Here is a 17,814-nt window from a genome sequence, read left to right on the forward strand (position 1 = left end):
CAATTTTCAGATATTTTGTACGGATCAATATGGCCGTAGTTGCTGATGCTCCTAAACATCATACAACAAAATTGTACTCTCAGCTTTGGTCATAATTAAAATGTGGCGCCATCTTTTGGGTTACTTATCTAATCGAATCGCAAAAAGTCTTCTGTTCCTTGCTTTTGATTTATATTTCGTGGATAAGCCCTGTGTTATTTGGATAATATATTTTATATGTGTACTTTGTTGGTCTTTAAAAATTTTGATTTTGTACAGTTTGCTGGTGATTATATCGTAATTTTTTTTTGGAGTGCGATTTCCTTTTTACTCACCATAATGTTTGTTCGTGTGGCAGAAGTAGGAAGGCAGTGTAAGGTACTGAGAATATTACAATTTAAGTATGACTTGCACAGTGGATTAAGAAATATGTACTCGAGTGGTTTATTCTGTTTCTTTCATCCCCAATGTTGTTATTGTTGCAGATATATTGTACCGTTATTTAAGTGCCGTTTTAGTTCGGGTCCGAATTATATGAGTGGAAATAGTGGAACTTTTGATATAGCAATGGGTCAAAATGACAACGAAGAAATCGGTGAAGTAGTCGATGAAGATATAAACAGATACCGAATTCTAGGAGCAGGACACGATGTACTAATTATTCAGCCGCGAGTGAAGTGTGGTCCGAAGAAGCCAAAGCATACTACCTTCGAACTGCAGTTAGCGGAGGCCGTTGCATTAGTTGCAACACTTCCTAAATGGAATGTCATCGAAAAGGTTGGTTAGATTCGAAGATAGAGATTGAAAAATAGAAAATGTAAAAACTAGTGGGGGCTCGTAGTATAACACAGTGGTGGAGTAAATTGCGTTTTAATTTTTGAAATTTCTTGATTTCAAAAATCGGTAATGATTCAGTTATGGGTACAGCCTCCAAAAATGGCAGCGAGGAGAAGAGGGGGAAAGCCGTGATTGACGGGTTGTGGGTTATGACTCCGCCAGTTTTCCCTCCTCTCTTCGACTGCAAGTTACAGGGGGATGTCACGTGACAAAATAATACTGCGGAGGCCGAAAATAAAGAAAAACTGAAGGGGAAATGCATTTTTTTTTTTTTTTTTTTAAAGTAACAAATATGCACGTTTTTTTTGGTGATGGAAAAATGTCACGTAACATCACAAAATCGGAGCTGAAATTAAGAAAAAATACAGGCGAAACGGCAATTTTTTTAAAAACAAAACAAAAATTCACACCACGTGCAACCATTTGTTCTCTTCTAGTCTGTACATTACTAGACTATTTGGTCGAGATTCAGTATCGGGTACAGCCAATGAGAACGGCTCAGAAGGGCCGTGAATGAAGGCTGCCGCCCTTACCCACGCTTACTTTTTCATTTTTTGGTGATAGCTACACGATTTCACGAGTTAAAGACAGACAAGTAACAAAAATTAATACCACGTGCAACCACTGATTACTAGACGATTTCACGAGAATTAATTTTGGTGGCGGCTGCTGCACCCTAACTCCCGCTTTTCCCCTCCACAAAATCGGAACTGAATTGAAGAAGAAAAGGCGAAACGGAAGTTTTTTTAATAAAACAAGAAACAAATTCACACCACATGCAACCACTGATGTGAACAACAGAAATGCCATCACCATGTGCAGCAGCTGCAAACTTGACGATTTCAGGAACAATGCACGTCAACAGAAATGCTAAAAAGACAGAAAACCACTCGCTGATCAGTGGAAAGTCATCATTGAGTCCTGAGTGCAGGCTTGTATACTTCGGAAAGCTTTCAGGAATTCCACTGTAAGGGTGCTACTGCCTCGATGCTTCCTTCACCACATATACTCTGCGAGTTAGGAGTCAAACTGGTCACTGACCTTGCTCAATGACAGTTGCCTTTTTAAAGCACTCCACGTCCTCTCGATGCTGTTTGTGTTGGCGACAGTTTCCAGATAGCTGGAATGAATTGAGTGGTTTACAGCCAAATGCTTAAAACCTTTGTCTCCTAGGCAGTCCTAGACTTCCAACAGTTCAGTTCTATCACTGTGCTGGGTAAAATGGAAGTCTTAATGATGTCTAGGAGAAAAACACTTTCCTGTCCCTCATTCAGTCCCACCAAACACCAATTTTCCATTCACTCTTTTACCACAATTGTACTTTCGCTTCCAAAACTTACTTTCATCGATCTCTACAATAACATTCTCTCTGCCAATCATACCTCTTTCTCTCTCACACACTTGCACACAAACTTTGTGGCAAAAACTCCTCAAATTACTTAAGTTTGCAATACAACACCAAGTTCATTGATGATAAAATCGATGGGCACCTTCAGAACACAATAATAAGTTAGGAGAACATCAATGATACTGAGCCTGCTCTCGGAAAGCCAGTGCTTTCTCTTGGAAAGCCACGATCCCTTACGTACAGACTTTTTAATTTAATGAGTGTTGGCCCCTTTCATTCTGCAGATCCACTCAAAACCATCTGAATGATCCTTGTGCTCGGCCAAGCTCATCATACTTCCACACAAGAAACATTTATACTCACTTGCAATCAACCACACACTTGCATCCTTCATTTTCCAAATGACCCAACATTCTTGTACCGATTCGCTCCATTGGGGTTGAACTGAGAATTAACACAGAAAAAAGTACCTAAGATCAAGGAAGACTTGGCTGCGGCAGCAGCAGGATTAACATCTGTACTCGACCTAGATGAACCAAAAAGTAAATCACAAGCAATCAAATACAGATATTGGGGAAATTATATATTCCTAATCAGCCAATGAGATTGCTCAGGAGAGGGGGGGGAAAGTGGTCATGTCACTTTCATCATTCAACATTTCTTGATTATTATTATTATTTTTTTTTTCTGGGGGCTGCTTCCCCCAGATCCCTAGTTTTATTCAGCCATCCCAAAAACCAAACACTTTTCTTTTTTTAATTTTTAATTACGCATTTAATTGCAGTCAATGATTACATCAACACCATGTGACATTCCAAAGAGTGAAGTTCACAACCCACCATGTGGTTCCGGCAGAGTGGTGACACTTCCCTGGAACGTCCAGCTTGAAGGGGGGGGGGGGACCGTGGGCGGAGTCTTGCCCTGTCAATCACTGCCATATAGCCGATAGTCTGTATTCATTCGGGATGCCTTAACAGAATCTAGACCCAAAAATCATTACTTTTAATTGTTTGCGACTTTGGGACAGATTCAAGCAAAAGCCAGTCATTGGCCACGTCTAGGGGATACCTGATACTGAAGTTTTACCTCACATAATCCTGAACTTTTTCCTGGATGCGAAGGCACAACATTTTGTACCTTCGGATCTACGAAATGTGCAATCTTACATGGTTCCACATTAAAGGAATAAATAATATTGTTTTTATATTATTATTTTTTTTTCTATAGCAGTATTATTTACTATATTATATGGTAGTACTGACTAAAATAATTTATAGTTATACACCAATTCATTTAGTTAGACAAAAGTCTAAACCACCTGATAGGCGTGTGGAAGGAGTTGGGGGGGGGATCAGTTTCCTGTGCCCGAACATCGTGTGAGGAACCAGGAAATGAACCCCCCCCCCCCCCGAATAGGAAATAACAGGGGTGAACTTGCGGGTGCTATTTGTAGCAGGGCCTGGCTTTGGATCTCTTTTCCTGTGTCCCCCCCCCCCCCCCCCCAATCTGGCCACATTGCCAGTGGTTAAAATTTCTTTTTCCATTCAGCATATTGGATTAGAATAATCTTCTTGGTCTTCATCAATTTCATGTGCCTGTTGGTCCCAAGTTCTTTAAAATATTTTTGCCCACCTCTCATTTCATGCAGTCTGTTTTTCTCATTTTTTTCCTATTGTATATGACCACTAAGTAATAGGTTATATTTTACATTTTTTTTGATTTCCTCAATTTTAGCTTTAACCCTTAATGTTTTATTAGTTATATTTATTGGTTTCCTTAACGTTTTTGTTTTCTTTGTTTTATTTTTGATGTTGTACCTCTTGTCTCAGCTGCATACATTATTATAGGTCTTAGAGTACTTTTATTTTATTAAAGTTAAAATATAACTTTTTAGCATCCTAACTAATGTTTGGATTGTTCCAAATTATAATATTTAACCCCCCCCCCCCCATTATTTTACTTGGTTTTAATGTTTGTTCTGTTTAAATAATCTTAAGCCAGAACAATTGTACAGAGAAATAGAGTGGGCTAGTAAATCGGAATGTCTTATAATGGGGGATTTTAACTTCCCAGATATTGACTGGAACTTGTGGGTTGGTCACTCACACACTAGTCAGACTTTTGTGGATTTATTGGATGATTGTTTTCTGCAGCAGCATGTTTGAGAGGCAACCAGAGAAAGTAATACTCTTGATCTGGTTATCAGCAGTGATCATTCGTGTATTAAGAATTTGCAGATAAAGGAACCACTAGGTGGCAGTGATCACAGTGTACTGATGTGCGATTTACTTAAAGATTTAATTACCATCAGGGATAAAGGAAAGGGTTTTTGCTTCCGTAAAAGTGAGTACAGTAGTCTCAGACAGTTTTTATATTCTGTACAGTGGGATCAACTCACGAGCAGTGCAGACGGGCTGCAAGAGTAGCTCATGGAGTATTGTCAATGATATATAGGAATTTTTCCAGCAGGGATAAGGAGGTGATTATTCCATTGTATAAGGCAATGGTCAGGCCACACCTAGAGTACTGTATACAGGTCTGGAGGCCTCATTTCAAGACGGATGTAGAGCTGCTGGAACGAGTACAGAGAAGGGCAACAAGATTAGTGAATGGAACAAAGGGGTGCTCTTACGAAGAAAGGCTTAAGTTTTGCAAATTACAGTGTCTGGAGACTAGGCACCAGCGAGGTGATCTGATAGAGGTGTATAAAGCCTTGAATGGTTTAAGCATGCTCAATGCTGATTGGATTCTTCCTCTAGCTCAGAAAAATCACCTGAGACGGCATAAATTCAAATCGAGGAAAGACAGATGTAGGATAGATGTGCGGAAATTTGCCTTTAGCCAGCGGGTGGTTGGTTGGTGGAACAGACTTCCATCCCTTGTGGTGGAGGTTGATAGCCTAAATAAGTTTAAGGCTCAGCTGGACAGGTATTTTGAACGAACAGAGGGATGAAGTGGAAGTGGTTTTTTTTTTTTTTTGGCTGATGCTGCATAAGCTTGCTTTCTTGCATCAAATGCCTCTACTAATGCTAATGCTAAAAAGGTCTTCAATGAGGGCCTCATTGGATAGGTCTTTAGAGGTGTCATAAATCAGTAGCGAGGGATTTGATTTCCTGCGTGGGGTAATGACAATACCTGCAGTGGCCAGGGAGTTGGAGATACTAAACAAATCCTCTTGTGTAGCTGTTTCCAAAAGGATACCCTGGTTTCTGATAGATCTCAGATACCCTGATACTTCTATAGTCAGTCTTGAGTGTGTTGGTGACCAATTCTTTTATATCATTGCTTGTTTTTAGCTCTGAAGTCTTGTTGGCCCTCAAGAGCAGCAAGTGCTTTGGTTTCCTTATGGCAACTGGGGTCTGCAGTATTTTGCCTTCTTGAGTAGCAGTCAGGGTTTGTCCTGTGCAAACGACGCTTGCTTAGGAGGTGGCTTCGGTCTGGAGAATCTGTGGTTCACAGAGGAACTGGTTTCAGGACCAACAGCGACAGGGAGCTTAGAAAACGTGTCTACCACCTTCTCCAGCAGAATAGTCCTCGATCGCAGCTCTTCATTCACTGCTTTCAACTTTTCATTGTCAATTAACAACTGAGTAGAAATGATCTCCAAACTTGATCATAGCTCCTGGATATAATTACCCTGGGCAGGAGATGTCCCAAACAGAATGGTTATGTTCTAGTGTTCCGCTGTCTTAGTGAAATGGTTGGTGTCATTATTCAGGAATGAGACTAAAATCTGGTGGAGTTTGGAGATGTCCTGGTGCAAAGAGGTTGAATCAGAAGGGGGAGAAGGGATTCCTAGCCTTGGAGAGGATTTGAGGCCAGATGCAATGGTAAGGACCAGGGCAGGAGGAGCACTTGTCAGTGCAGGAGTCTTGGTGGCCAGTTGGGGGGTAGCAATAGAGTTGGCTGGCATGGTAGAACACAATGGGTCATCAGGGCCTTGGTCAGAAGCCACATACGGTGGACGACCCTCATCTTGGGAGGGGTATTCAGCTAGGGAGATGCCAGCCCTTGGTTCTTTGATCTTCTTTCTGTCCTTTTTCTTCTTCAATGCAAAATTGCCACTTTTAGTTGGGACACTCGGTAGAGGTGGGCTACCTGGATCAGGCCTCGCTTTAGTAGTGGAACTGGAGCTCTCGCATGTACTCATGGTAGAAATTTCAGTTCGTAGTTCGGAATGAAAAGTATGCACTGAAGTATGAGTGTAGGGATGCAGCTCATCAGGGATGAAAAGCAAGAGTGACCCAGGATTGTGCTGGTATTGGACTGTCCAAGTGGTTTAGTTATTAATCAGAGAATTGGTTCATAGCGCATCCACAAGGGGGAACTGTGCCAATTTGCATACCAAATCAAATCCACCACATGTTGGCAGTCACGTGACTTCTGGTCTATGAACAAAGCCCTTTGTTTCTAAGTTGGAAGAAGCAATGGCCACCCTCTAGCTTCATAATTTATCGTTAGCACTAGTATACCTATGCAAAAACTCTCGAACTCATCATGGTAGTATGCATATAATGTGTCCACAGTATAGTTAAGTCTTCACAGTGTTCCAAAATGTGACTTAATAGCTAACAATCAGCCAAATACTACGAATTCCAAGCGAAATAAGCAGCAGTTCATCAGTAAACAACAGCCAGACTAATATGGGAGCAGCCACGTTCGTTAGGAACAATGTGGTAGCTGGAGCAGCAAAGAAAAATTTTGAAAATCTTTAATAACATTGCTGTTCCCTAAAAGGCTGGAATAAAAATGGTATGTACGAATTCACCAACTCAAGGAGAATCCAGGACACTAAATTATATCCAATATGCGCAAAAGAATACCACAAATTAAAACAACTTTTGCAGAGCAAAAAAAAAAAATCATTGACAAACACAGTATATGCCACATGGCAACTCTGTAAATCTAAGCAGACACCATTACGGAATTTTTAGCGTGAACCCTGGGAGTTTGCGAACCACGAGTTGGGAACCACTGGTTTAGACTGATTCCAATCTTATAGAAATATTAGTAAATAAAAGATAGTCATGAAATATTCAGCAACACCAGTGTCAAATATTAAATATACAGGTAATCCTTGTACAACACGGTAGCTAGGTTCTTATAAAATGTTGTGTTGTGCGAAACTGAGTTATACGGACTAAGAAAAAGTACAAAAAGGGGAGTTGCGTTCCAAAAGTTAAAAAAATATGCCATTTTGTTAACAAAACTAACAAAAATACACTGTTCTAGATTTCGTGTATCTTCTGCTCTCTTTAAAAAATCTGGGTTTTTTTGCTTTTGCTTGATAAATCTTTGTGAATTTCGTTGTATGGAACTAAGCATTTGTGAAGCTCCCTTTTGTACTTTGGGCTCCTTTCATTCGAGAATCTGCATTCAAAAAATGATTCTAATTGCTCAGCTAACTTTATCCTTCCCGTATGCTTTTTATTGTAAAATCTGGAAGATTAGAATTTTCATCTGTGCTATCATCCTCTGAATTGATTTGGTTTTACCTCCAATGCCATTTCCACCAAATTCACCTTGCCAGCCTCTTTTTCTACCAGGAATTCTTGAACAAGTGGGTGCGAGAGTAAATGTGAACAGGTGAAGTTTTTACGGCTCCAGCAAATAGAGAAGTTTTTGCTTTTTTATTGACTTAAATTGACGTATTAATTTATTTTTTAAGAGTTGCTTTATATTCCTAGTAACAATACTTTAGTTTAAATTGAATTTAGATAGAGATTTTGTAGGTTATTACTTAGTATCGGTAAGGGTATCAAATCCACGTGTGAACAGGTTTTGCAGTTCTCGCGAACGAAAAGTTTTTAATTATACTTAGCCACTTTATTGACTTAATTGTTAGATTAAATTATTTTCTGTAAGTAGCTTATAGACTTAGTCAAGCTCCGTGGTTTATTTTGAATTTAGATAGCGCGATTTGGAAAGTAAATAATACCTTGTGTCCGTAGATTAATTGTTTGTAACTTGCCGCCATTGCTATACGATACAATGTGTGATAGTAAGGTTTAACGGAAAACTAGATAGCGAGTATAGTAGTATCAATTAATCAGTAAAATTTATTAATCTTATTAAATTTCATTGTCAATGGAATTATATTTTTTTAACTAAATAAATATAGTGACCTAGCTATTACAATATTCGATACCGAAATATATATATATAGTGTTATAACTGCATTGGGATATAGGTTTAGGGTTATATTTTGTATTGGAATTTTATTCAACTTGAATAGAAATCATGGCTCAGACCAGAGCAGCAAAGCAAAAGGCTCGAACTAGTGGAAGTGCTGTGGCTCAGGGGAGAACAGAGGGGGGTGGGAAGATGTCCTCTGAATCAGTCTATTGAAATGCACTGCTTGTTTGATGCTTGTGGAGCAATCAGGAACAAGACATGATATTGCCAAGGGGAATGTCTTTGTGTGTGCGTGTGATGTAAGGAGTGCAAGGAAATCAGGCGCCAACTCGGCGTTGTTATGGGCTTATATGAGAGCTTGAAGGACAGGGTGGATGCCCTCAAAGGATTTAAATTGAGGGGTCTATCAAGCTCTCAGCTGCCCACATCAATGCCAGAGCTTGCACTTGAACATCACACAACACAGCGGCAACCCCCAAGGCAGAATGCGCTGGTTCCAAAGGAACTAGTTGTTGTAGGTGACTCTACTGTCAGGGAAATGGGGAACATATTGTGCAAAAAGGATAGATGGAACAGGACCAGGGTATGTCTGCTAGGGGCAAAAGTTGATGATGATGTAGGGCAGATATCATCCTTTAAGGGCACAAAGGGTGATATTGTTGTACACGTTGGCATTAATGATATTAAGAGTAGGAGACTGGCAGAATTACTTAACAAGTACAAGACAATGCTGAAAAAAAGCCGTGAGTTAGGGTTGAATTTGAAAGTGTCTGCAATTCTGCCCAGACACGATAGGAGGGAGTATATGATGAGAGCCTTGTCGATCAGTTCGGCCCTGGAGAGATTGTGCAAGGTTCAAGGGGTAGAATTTTTCTCAGCATGGTCTGTGCTTCTTAACAGTAGAGACTGTTTCTACAGGGATGGGATACACTTAAATAGAAAGGGTGCAAGAATTTTTGCTATCGAGGCAGAGTTAGTTGGGTTGGAAAACTGCTAGCTTGGGGGGATACAAGGACTAATAGATTAACAGTAGCCTCTGGCAGAAGTAAAAGTGATTCTTGCACTACTTCTATTAAAACGCAATTGAGCAGCAGCCTGGAAAGCAAGGCAATGGGAATTTCCAGGACTGCTGGGAGTCGTAGTAGAACAAGTAAATACATCGGCTGTGTTAGGGTAACTAAGAGTAGAAACAGGTGCATGTATACTTGCATGTACACCAATGCTAGAAGTATAGTTAATAAATTCGATGAGCTTGAATTGCTAGTCAAGACATCAAAGGCAGATATTGTTGGGATATCAGAGACATGGTGTCACACAGACATAAAGAGTGCAGAACTGGAATTTGGGGAGTACAATGTGTACAGAAAGGATAGACAGAACAGGAAGGGAGGAGGGGTTATGCTGTTAGTTAAGAAACACATAAAATCTAAGGAAGTGCATCCAATTGATGTTGGTGCACAATGCAATGTCGAGTCTGCTTGGTGTGACATAAGCACTGGGAAAGGAAAAATGAGAGTAGGTGTGTGTGTGTGTTATAGACCTAATGAATATGAGGAGTATAATGAGCAATTGTGCAGAGAAATAGAGTGGGCCAGTAAATCAGTGTCTTATAATGGGGGATTTTAATTTCCTGGATATTGACTTGAATTTGTGGGTTGTTCACTCACACACTAGCAAAGCTTTTGTGGATTTATTGGATGATTGTTTTCTACAGCAGCATGTTCGGGAGGCAACTAGAGGGAGTAATACTCTTGATCTGATTATCAGTAATGATTTTTCATGCATCAAGAATCTGCAGATAAAGGAACGACTAGGTGGCAGTGATCACAGTGTGCTGAAGTGGGATTTACTCAAAGAGGTAACTACCTTCAAAGGTAAAGTGAAGGATTTTTGCTTTCGTAAAGGTGATTACGGTGGTCTGGGACAGTATTTAAATTCTATACGGTGGAACCAACTAATGATGTTACCAACAGCAAATTCAAAATGGAAAGCATTCAAAGAATTAATCTTGGAAGCTACTAAGCTTTTCATACCAACAAAGAAATATTGTTCAAGATTTAGGCTTAAATGGATGTCAGGAGAACTAATTAGATATTTGACAGAGAAGAAAAATGCATGGGATACATATAAATCATCATGTGACACCGAAGCCTATGATAGATATAAGCTGGTCTGTAACCAAGTTATAAAGGAGGTTAAGCAGGCGAAGGCAGATTACGAGAAATCTTTGGCAAAGGATGCAAAGAAAAACAGCAAAGAGTTCTTTACTTACGTAAACTCTAGAAGGAAGAGGATGAATCAGATTGGTCCACTTGATATCGATGGTTCAACTGTTGATGATTCTGCTCAGGTAGCTAACAAACTAAATGAATATTTTGCATCAACATTCACACATGAGGAGTTATTCAGGGAAGGGAATGCCAGAGGTATATTCAACTCTGGCAGTAAGATAGAGACTTTTGTAATAACTGAGAGTAAAGTGGAGGAGAAATTGTTGAAGATAAATACAAGAAAGGCACCTGGGGGTGGATGGAATCAATCCAGTTATATTAAAGGAGGCGGCAAAGGAAGTAAGTAAACCCTTAGCCATAATTATGAAAGCTTCCCTGGACTCACGGGAGGTACCCACGGACTGGAGATGTGCAAATGTGACCCCAATCCACAAAGGAGGATCAAAGGGAGACATAGGTAATTACAGACCTGTTAGTTTAACTTCTGTTCCAGGGAAATTAATGGAGGCACTGGTTAAAGAAGCATTGCAGGATCATCTAGACAAGACTTCAGTTATAGCTCGGATACAGCATAGGTTTGTTAAGGGAAAGTCTTATGTGACTAATTTGATTGTATACTCTGATGTTCTCACAAAGGAACTGGATGCAAAAAATAACTTTGATATCATATATTTGAATCTTAGAAAAGCCTTTGATACTGTTGCACATGGAAGACTGCTGCACAAATTGGAGGCAAATTGCTGCTATGGATAAAGGGATGGTTGAATGGGAGAAGACAGAGTGGTAATCAATGGACACTGCTCTTTGTGGACTAATGTTATTAATGGAGTCTCTCAGGGTTCAGTTTTGGGTCCATTGTTGTTTTCTGTATTTATAAATGATATTGATGATGATATATCAGGCTTAATGTCCAACTTTGCAGACGATACGAAGGTTGGCATGGTTGTTAATGACACTGATGACAGTACACTGCTGCAACAGGATCTAGAAAAGTTGGGCAGATGGGCTGAGAGGTGGCAAATGAAGTTTAACATTGACACATGTAAAGTAGTACATATGGGAAGCAGTAATTCCAGAGTAACATATCAACTCTGTGGTACCACACTGACATTGTTGGAGAATGAAAAGGATCTGGGGGTAATTGTGCAGGCATATATGAAGTTTTCTGAGCTGTGCCGACAGGCTGCAAGAGTAGGTCATGGTGTCTTGTCAATGATATACAGGAATATTTCAAGAGGTGATTATTCTATTGTATAAGGCAATGGTCAGACCACATCTTGAGTACTGCATACAGGTCTGGAGGCCTCATTTTAAGAAGGATGTAGAGCTGTTGGAACGAGTATAGTGAAGGGCAACAAGATTAGTGAATGGAACAAAGGGTTGCTCTTAGGAAGAAAGGCTTAAGTTTTGCAAATTACAGTGTCTAGAGACTAGGCACCTGTGAGGTGATCTGATTGAGGTGTATAAAGGCTTGAATGGTTTGAGCATGCCCAATGCTGATGGGATTCTTCCTCTTGCTCAGAATAATCATCTAAGAGGGCATAAATTCAAATTGAGGAAAGACGGTTGTAGGATAGATGTGCAGAAGTTTGCCTTTAGCCAGAGGGTGGTTGAATGCTGGAACAAACTTCCATCTGTCGTAGAAGTTCATAGCTTAAATAGATTAAAGGCAGAACTTGACAAACATTTGGAGCGAGGCGAGTGGATTGGTGAAATAAGGGTTTTTTTTTTTTTTTTTTTTTTTTTTGGCTGCTGTATTAGCTTGCTTTCTTGCATCATATGCCTTTGCTAATGCTGAATGCTAATGACGAGTTGCCATGACATTGCACTACTTCGAATAAGTAATGCTTCACCCTAAAGGAGAAGGCTATTGTTACTTATTCTCAGTGGATACCACCACCCAGATGGTACCGTTTCAGGGCTATTTGGCCCTTCTTTGGTGGGTGGATAGGTACCCAAGTGATGGAATGATGGCAAAGTAGTTATGAAGTATAACTCCACAATATGAGAGATGCCTGATGGTGTATAAGATGAATTAAGACTATACAGTAATGCAATAGTCTTCTCCTTTGGGGTGAAGTGTTACTTATTCGAAGTAGTGCAATGTCATGGCAACTCGTCGTGAAGGTATTCACAATATGAGATATGACTTAAACGATGCTGCTTTTGTAAATAATTTGCTAATCTAGAATTGGCTGTGTACGAATATGATGCATTTGCACTAACTTTTACATAGTCTGTCTCGCAAACTGAGGCATAAGCCCTAATGCATTATAGTCTTAATTCATCTTTTACACTATCAGGCATCACTCATATTGTGAAATTATACTTCCTAACTGTTTTGCCATCATTACATCACTTGGGTACCCACTCACCCACCGAAGAAGGCCAAATAGCCCTGAAACGGCACCAGGGGGAGCCTGGTGATGTCCGGAGTTTCCAAGAATAGGTAACAACAGTCTTCCTTACTGGGGAAGCTTTGCCTATTCGAGGAGTTTGAGTTTTTGAGTGGTGTGAGTTGAAGGAGTTACTGTCCCTTTCATTCTTCTACACCATTTCTTTTCCTCTTCCACTATTACTATTACTTTTCCTCTACTTTTTGCATTTTTAAGTCTAATACGGATAATTGGATAGTAGAGTTATTATCCCACACATATACAAAATAGCCCTGAAAACGATGCCGTCTGGGTGGTGGTATCCACCCAGAATAAGTAACAATAGTCTTCTTTAAGAATAAGTAACAATAGTCTTCTTTAGGATGAAGTGTTACTTATTCGAAGTAGTGCAATGTCGTGGCAACTCGTTGTGAAGGTATTCACAATATGAGATATGACTTAAACGATGCCGCTTTTGCAAATAATTTGCTAATCTAGAATTTGCCAATTCTAGATTAGCAAATTATTTGTACTAATATGATGCATTGCACTAACTTGTACATATTCTAACTCTCTTGCAGCCTGAGGCATATGCCCTAATGCATTATAGTTTCTCAGAACATTAATAAATTTACTCTTTACCACCATATTTTTTCCAATTATGATAGAAAGACTGAAGATGTAAGTAAATTTATTATTATCGGTTTCCAGTTTTCATTCACAAATTGTGGATTTATAATTTGTGAACGTGAGCCATTCACAAATTATTAATGATATATGAAGTTGTCCAGTTTTGATACTAATATATGTTACTTATTGCTGTAGATTTATTTATTTATTTATTTTACTATTCTTTACATTCTGTTGCAATTTGACAGAATGATTTGTAATTTTATTACTCTGGCGTCATTAATTTTTTTTTTTATTGAAAATTTGATGAAGGATCATTTACAGATCAGAGAAAGATATAATATGAATTTCGAAAAACTATTTTCTTGTCTGCACTTTTTTTTCTTCTTTTTTTTGCTTAGTGAACAATGAATGCGCACCTCTGAATAGAGAAGTATGCATTGATTTCCTTTGTGCACAATGTAATGCCAACTTTGTAGTAATTCTGTAATAAGTGATTTTATTATTAAATGTAAGTGAATTTATTATTCCAGTTTACATTATGGACCATTCACAAATTATGAATGGTCTATGATGTCAGCAGTTATCAAACATTGTATAGTTTGTAATAATAATAATATATTATTATTATTAGCCATATGATGCAAGGAAGCGTTACCCTGAGAGAGAGAGAGAGAGAGAGAGAGAGAGAGAGAGAGAGAGAGAGAGAGAGAGAGAGAGAGAGAGAGAGAGAGAGAGAGAGAGAGAGAGAGAGAGAGAGAGAGAAGAATGATGATATCCAGCTCAGGACCCTTGGTGTGCCAAGCCCCCTGGGGTTAATATGTTACTCATTGCTGTAGATTTATTTTATTTTTTTTTATCTATTGTTTGTCTGCGCAGGTAGCACAGTGGTATCGCCACCATCCTTTCCCTACACTGGGTGGAAAAGGCGAGAGTTCAAATCCCGTCGATGGCGCAAGGAACTTTAGTAGGCTTTTTCACTCCGTGGCTGAGTTAGTCGGTCTCAGGCATAGATAGCAAAGTTTATTCCCCAGAAACTGGGGTTTTTTTTGTCCAGCAAACAGACAAATCGACCAGAGAACACATGCAATTTACAGACAAAATAAATATATGGGTTGATGTAATCATTTACGGGGGGGCCCTAATATAATTTTTTTTTTTTTACTATTCTTTGCATTTTGTTTCAATTTGACAGAACAATTTGTAATTTTATTACTCAGTATTTCTTTTATTGAAAATTTGTTGACGGATCATTTACAGATTGGAGAAAGATTATAATATGAATTTGAATATGAATTTGCATCAATCACTGAGAACTCTTCCAACTTCCTTTCTCTGAAACTTTTGTGATCAATTTCTCAAAGAGACTAAATATAAAAACTGACTCTGCAAATTAGATGGTGATTATTTAAAATGTTTTTTGTAAATATTGTACATGCACGCTGACAGCAAAATTAAGTGATATTGAAAGCATCGTAATTACAAATTAATCACAAGAAAGATGAACAGCCCGTCAGTTTTCAGCATCGCAGAATGTATTGCCATTCAAGAAAATTGGTGATACAGAAGGTGCAAAGGCAGAAAGCAGCATAGCATTATGCTGCTTTCTGCCTTTGCACTAAATATTAGGTCTCAGGTGTAGATTGCAAGGTATTTTCCCCAGAAACTGAGGTTTTTCATCCAGCAACAACAGGCAAATCGACCAGAGAACATGTTCAATTTACAGACACAAAAAAACATGGGTAGATGTAATCAATTATGGGAGACTTTAATAATTTTTTTTTTTTCTGGAGACCGTGTAAGAATGATGCCCTGGGCAACTGCCCTGTTAGCTCGTACCTTAATCCAGCACTGATCCAGAATAAATGTCCTGGACAATTAGATACGTCTCCAACGGAACGGTTTGGGTCCCATTAGGGGCTCAGCAGCTGAATGACCAGAGGAACAATGGTACACAGCACTACACATATACAAAATCCATATACCTTTAAACCTCTGGCATTGACAGTGTTCTGTTTCTCACCCACAATGTATACTATGCAGAGATGTTTGACACTAAACACACTCTACATTATACACTCTGCTCCCCAATACTCCAGTCGGTGTGTATGAACAGTTTATAAAATTTATCAATGTAAAGAGCAGTACCGGAGAAAAGTGCAATGTGCTGAAACAGGAATTCGAAATATTAGGATTAGACATAACTAATATCCGAGGGCAAGGTTATGACAATGGAGCTAATATGAAAGGAAAAGTTTCAGTTGCTCAGGCAGGACTTTTACAGGAAAATTCAAGGACATTTTTTACATAATGTGCTTGTCACAGTTACAATCTAGTTCTAGGGGATATGGCCAAAACCTGTCCTGATGCAGTGACCTTTTTTAGTTTTTCATTATTTCAAAATGTTGAGGGATTAATATTGAATTTTTCAAGGGGCTCCACCAGCATGTCCAATCGGGCTCCGCATTTGCTAAGTCCGGCACTGGCTAAAGGCAAATATCCACACATCTATTCTACAAATGTCCTTCCTCAATTTCAGTTTATGCCCCTCAGGTGGGTAATATAAGCAAGAGGAAGAATCCCATCAGCATAACCTTGCCCTCAAACCATTCAGTAATTGAATTATTACTGAATGGTTTCAGTAAGTTTAAACCATTCAAGGCCCTATACACCTCAATCAGATCACCTCACAGGTGCCTAGTCTCCAAATGTTGCAAAATTTGCAGTACTTAAGCCTTTCTTGATAAGAGGAACCCTTTGTTCCCCCTCACCAATCTTGATCTTCTCTGTACTAAATGTTCCAACAGCTCTATATCCTTCCTAAAATGAGGCCTCCAGACCTGTATGCAGTACCAGGGTTTGGCTTGACCATTGTCCTATACAAGGGGATAATCACCTTATACATGCTAGCAAATTTGCTGTATATCTTTGACAAGACCCCAAGAGCTGCTTCAGCAGCATGTCTGCATTGCTCAGAAAATTTCATATCTGACTGCACAATTATCCCCAAGGTCCTTTTCATTCTCCACTACCCCCGAGTATAGTATGATACATTACTCTGGGGTTACTGCTACCCATATGCAGTACTTTACATTTGTCAATGTTAAACTTCAGTTGCCACTGCAGTTGCCACTTCTCAGCCCATCGGCTCAACTTTTCCAGATCCATTGCAGTAGCATACTGTCATTACTGTCATTCAGAACCCTGCCAACCTTCGTATTGTCTGCAAACTTAGACATCAACCTTGATATACCTTCATCAGTATCATTGATAAATACCGAAAACAACAATGGGGCGAACACCGAACCTTGGGGGACTCCACTATTAACATTAGTCCATGAAGAGTAGTGTCCATTGATAATCACTCTCTCTCTTCTCCCACTCAACCATCCTTTTATCCATTGTAGCAACTTGCCCTTAATGCCATAATGCTCCAATTGTATAGTAGCCTTCCATGTTTTGTTTTGTTATTTGTTTTTTAGGAGCATTAGCAACTGAGGCCATATTGCTCTGGGGATATGTGGTGGTCATTCCCTGACCTTTCCGCATACTCCATATTTGGTGGGCACGGGCTCGAACCTCGATCTAATCAAGAAGTGTGTGCTACACACTGCTGCTCCTGCCGACCTTGCTACGGAGGCGCCGTAGTCTTCCATGTGCCACAGTATCAAAATCTTTCCAAAAATCCAAGTGTATGATATCAAAACTATGCTTTGCATCCAGGTCCTTTGTAACCACAACATAGTATCCAATCAAATTTGTCAGATAAGACTTCTCCTTAACAAACTGATGCTGTCTCTCAACTATAACTGCAGTCTTCTCTAGATGATCCTGCATCTTTCCTTAACCAGTGACTCCATTATTTTCCCTGGAACAGAAGTTAGACTAACAGGTGTGTAATTATCCGTGCCACTCTTTGATCCCCCTTTGTGAATTGGGGATGTATTTGCACATCTCCAGTCCATGGGGACCTGCCCTGAGTCTAAGGAAGCTTTTATAATTTTGGCTAAGGGTTTGCTTACTTCCTTTGCTGCCTCCTTTAATATAACTGGATAGATCCCATCCACCCCAGGTGCATTCCTTATGTTTAACTTCAATAATTTCTCCTCCACTTTGCTCTCAGTTATTACAAAATCACTTAGCTCTCTGTTATATTTTGATAAGCTTCTGGTCTCTACTTACCTACAGAATTCATCATATGTGAATGTAGATGAAAAATACTCATTCAGTTTGTCACCTGCCTGAGCAGGATCATCAACAGTTGAACTTGCTATCAAGT

General features: G+C 39.4%; 1 protein-coding gene across 1 annotated transcript in view; it reads left to right on the top strand.

Annotated features, from left to right (window-relative positions):
* Positions 1 to 277: 277 nt before the first annotated feature.
* The window catches only part of LOC150077362 (GTP-binding protein 6), a 300,778-nt gene continuing 283,241 nt past the window's right edge, over positions 278 to 17,814 (top strand). Inside the window, exon 1 of the mRNA XM_090386669.1 lies at positions 278 to 756. Within this exon, the coding sequence (XP_090242795.1) occupies positions 319 to 756 (438 nt within the window). The 5' untranslated portion in view covers positions 278 to 318. The remainder of the gene's footprint in view (positions 757 to 17,814) is intronic.

This window comes from Mastigoproctus giganteus, chromosome 12 (assembly GCF_048544385.1).
Source record: "Mastigoproctus giganteus isolate SK-2022 chromosome 12, ASM4854438v1, whole genome shotgun sequence".
Taxonomy (NCBI): Eukaryota; Metazoa; Arthropoda; class Arachnida; order Uropygi; family Thelyphonidae; genus Mastigoproctus; species Mastigoproctus giganteus.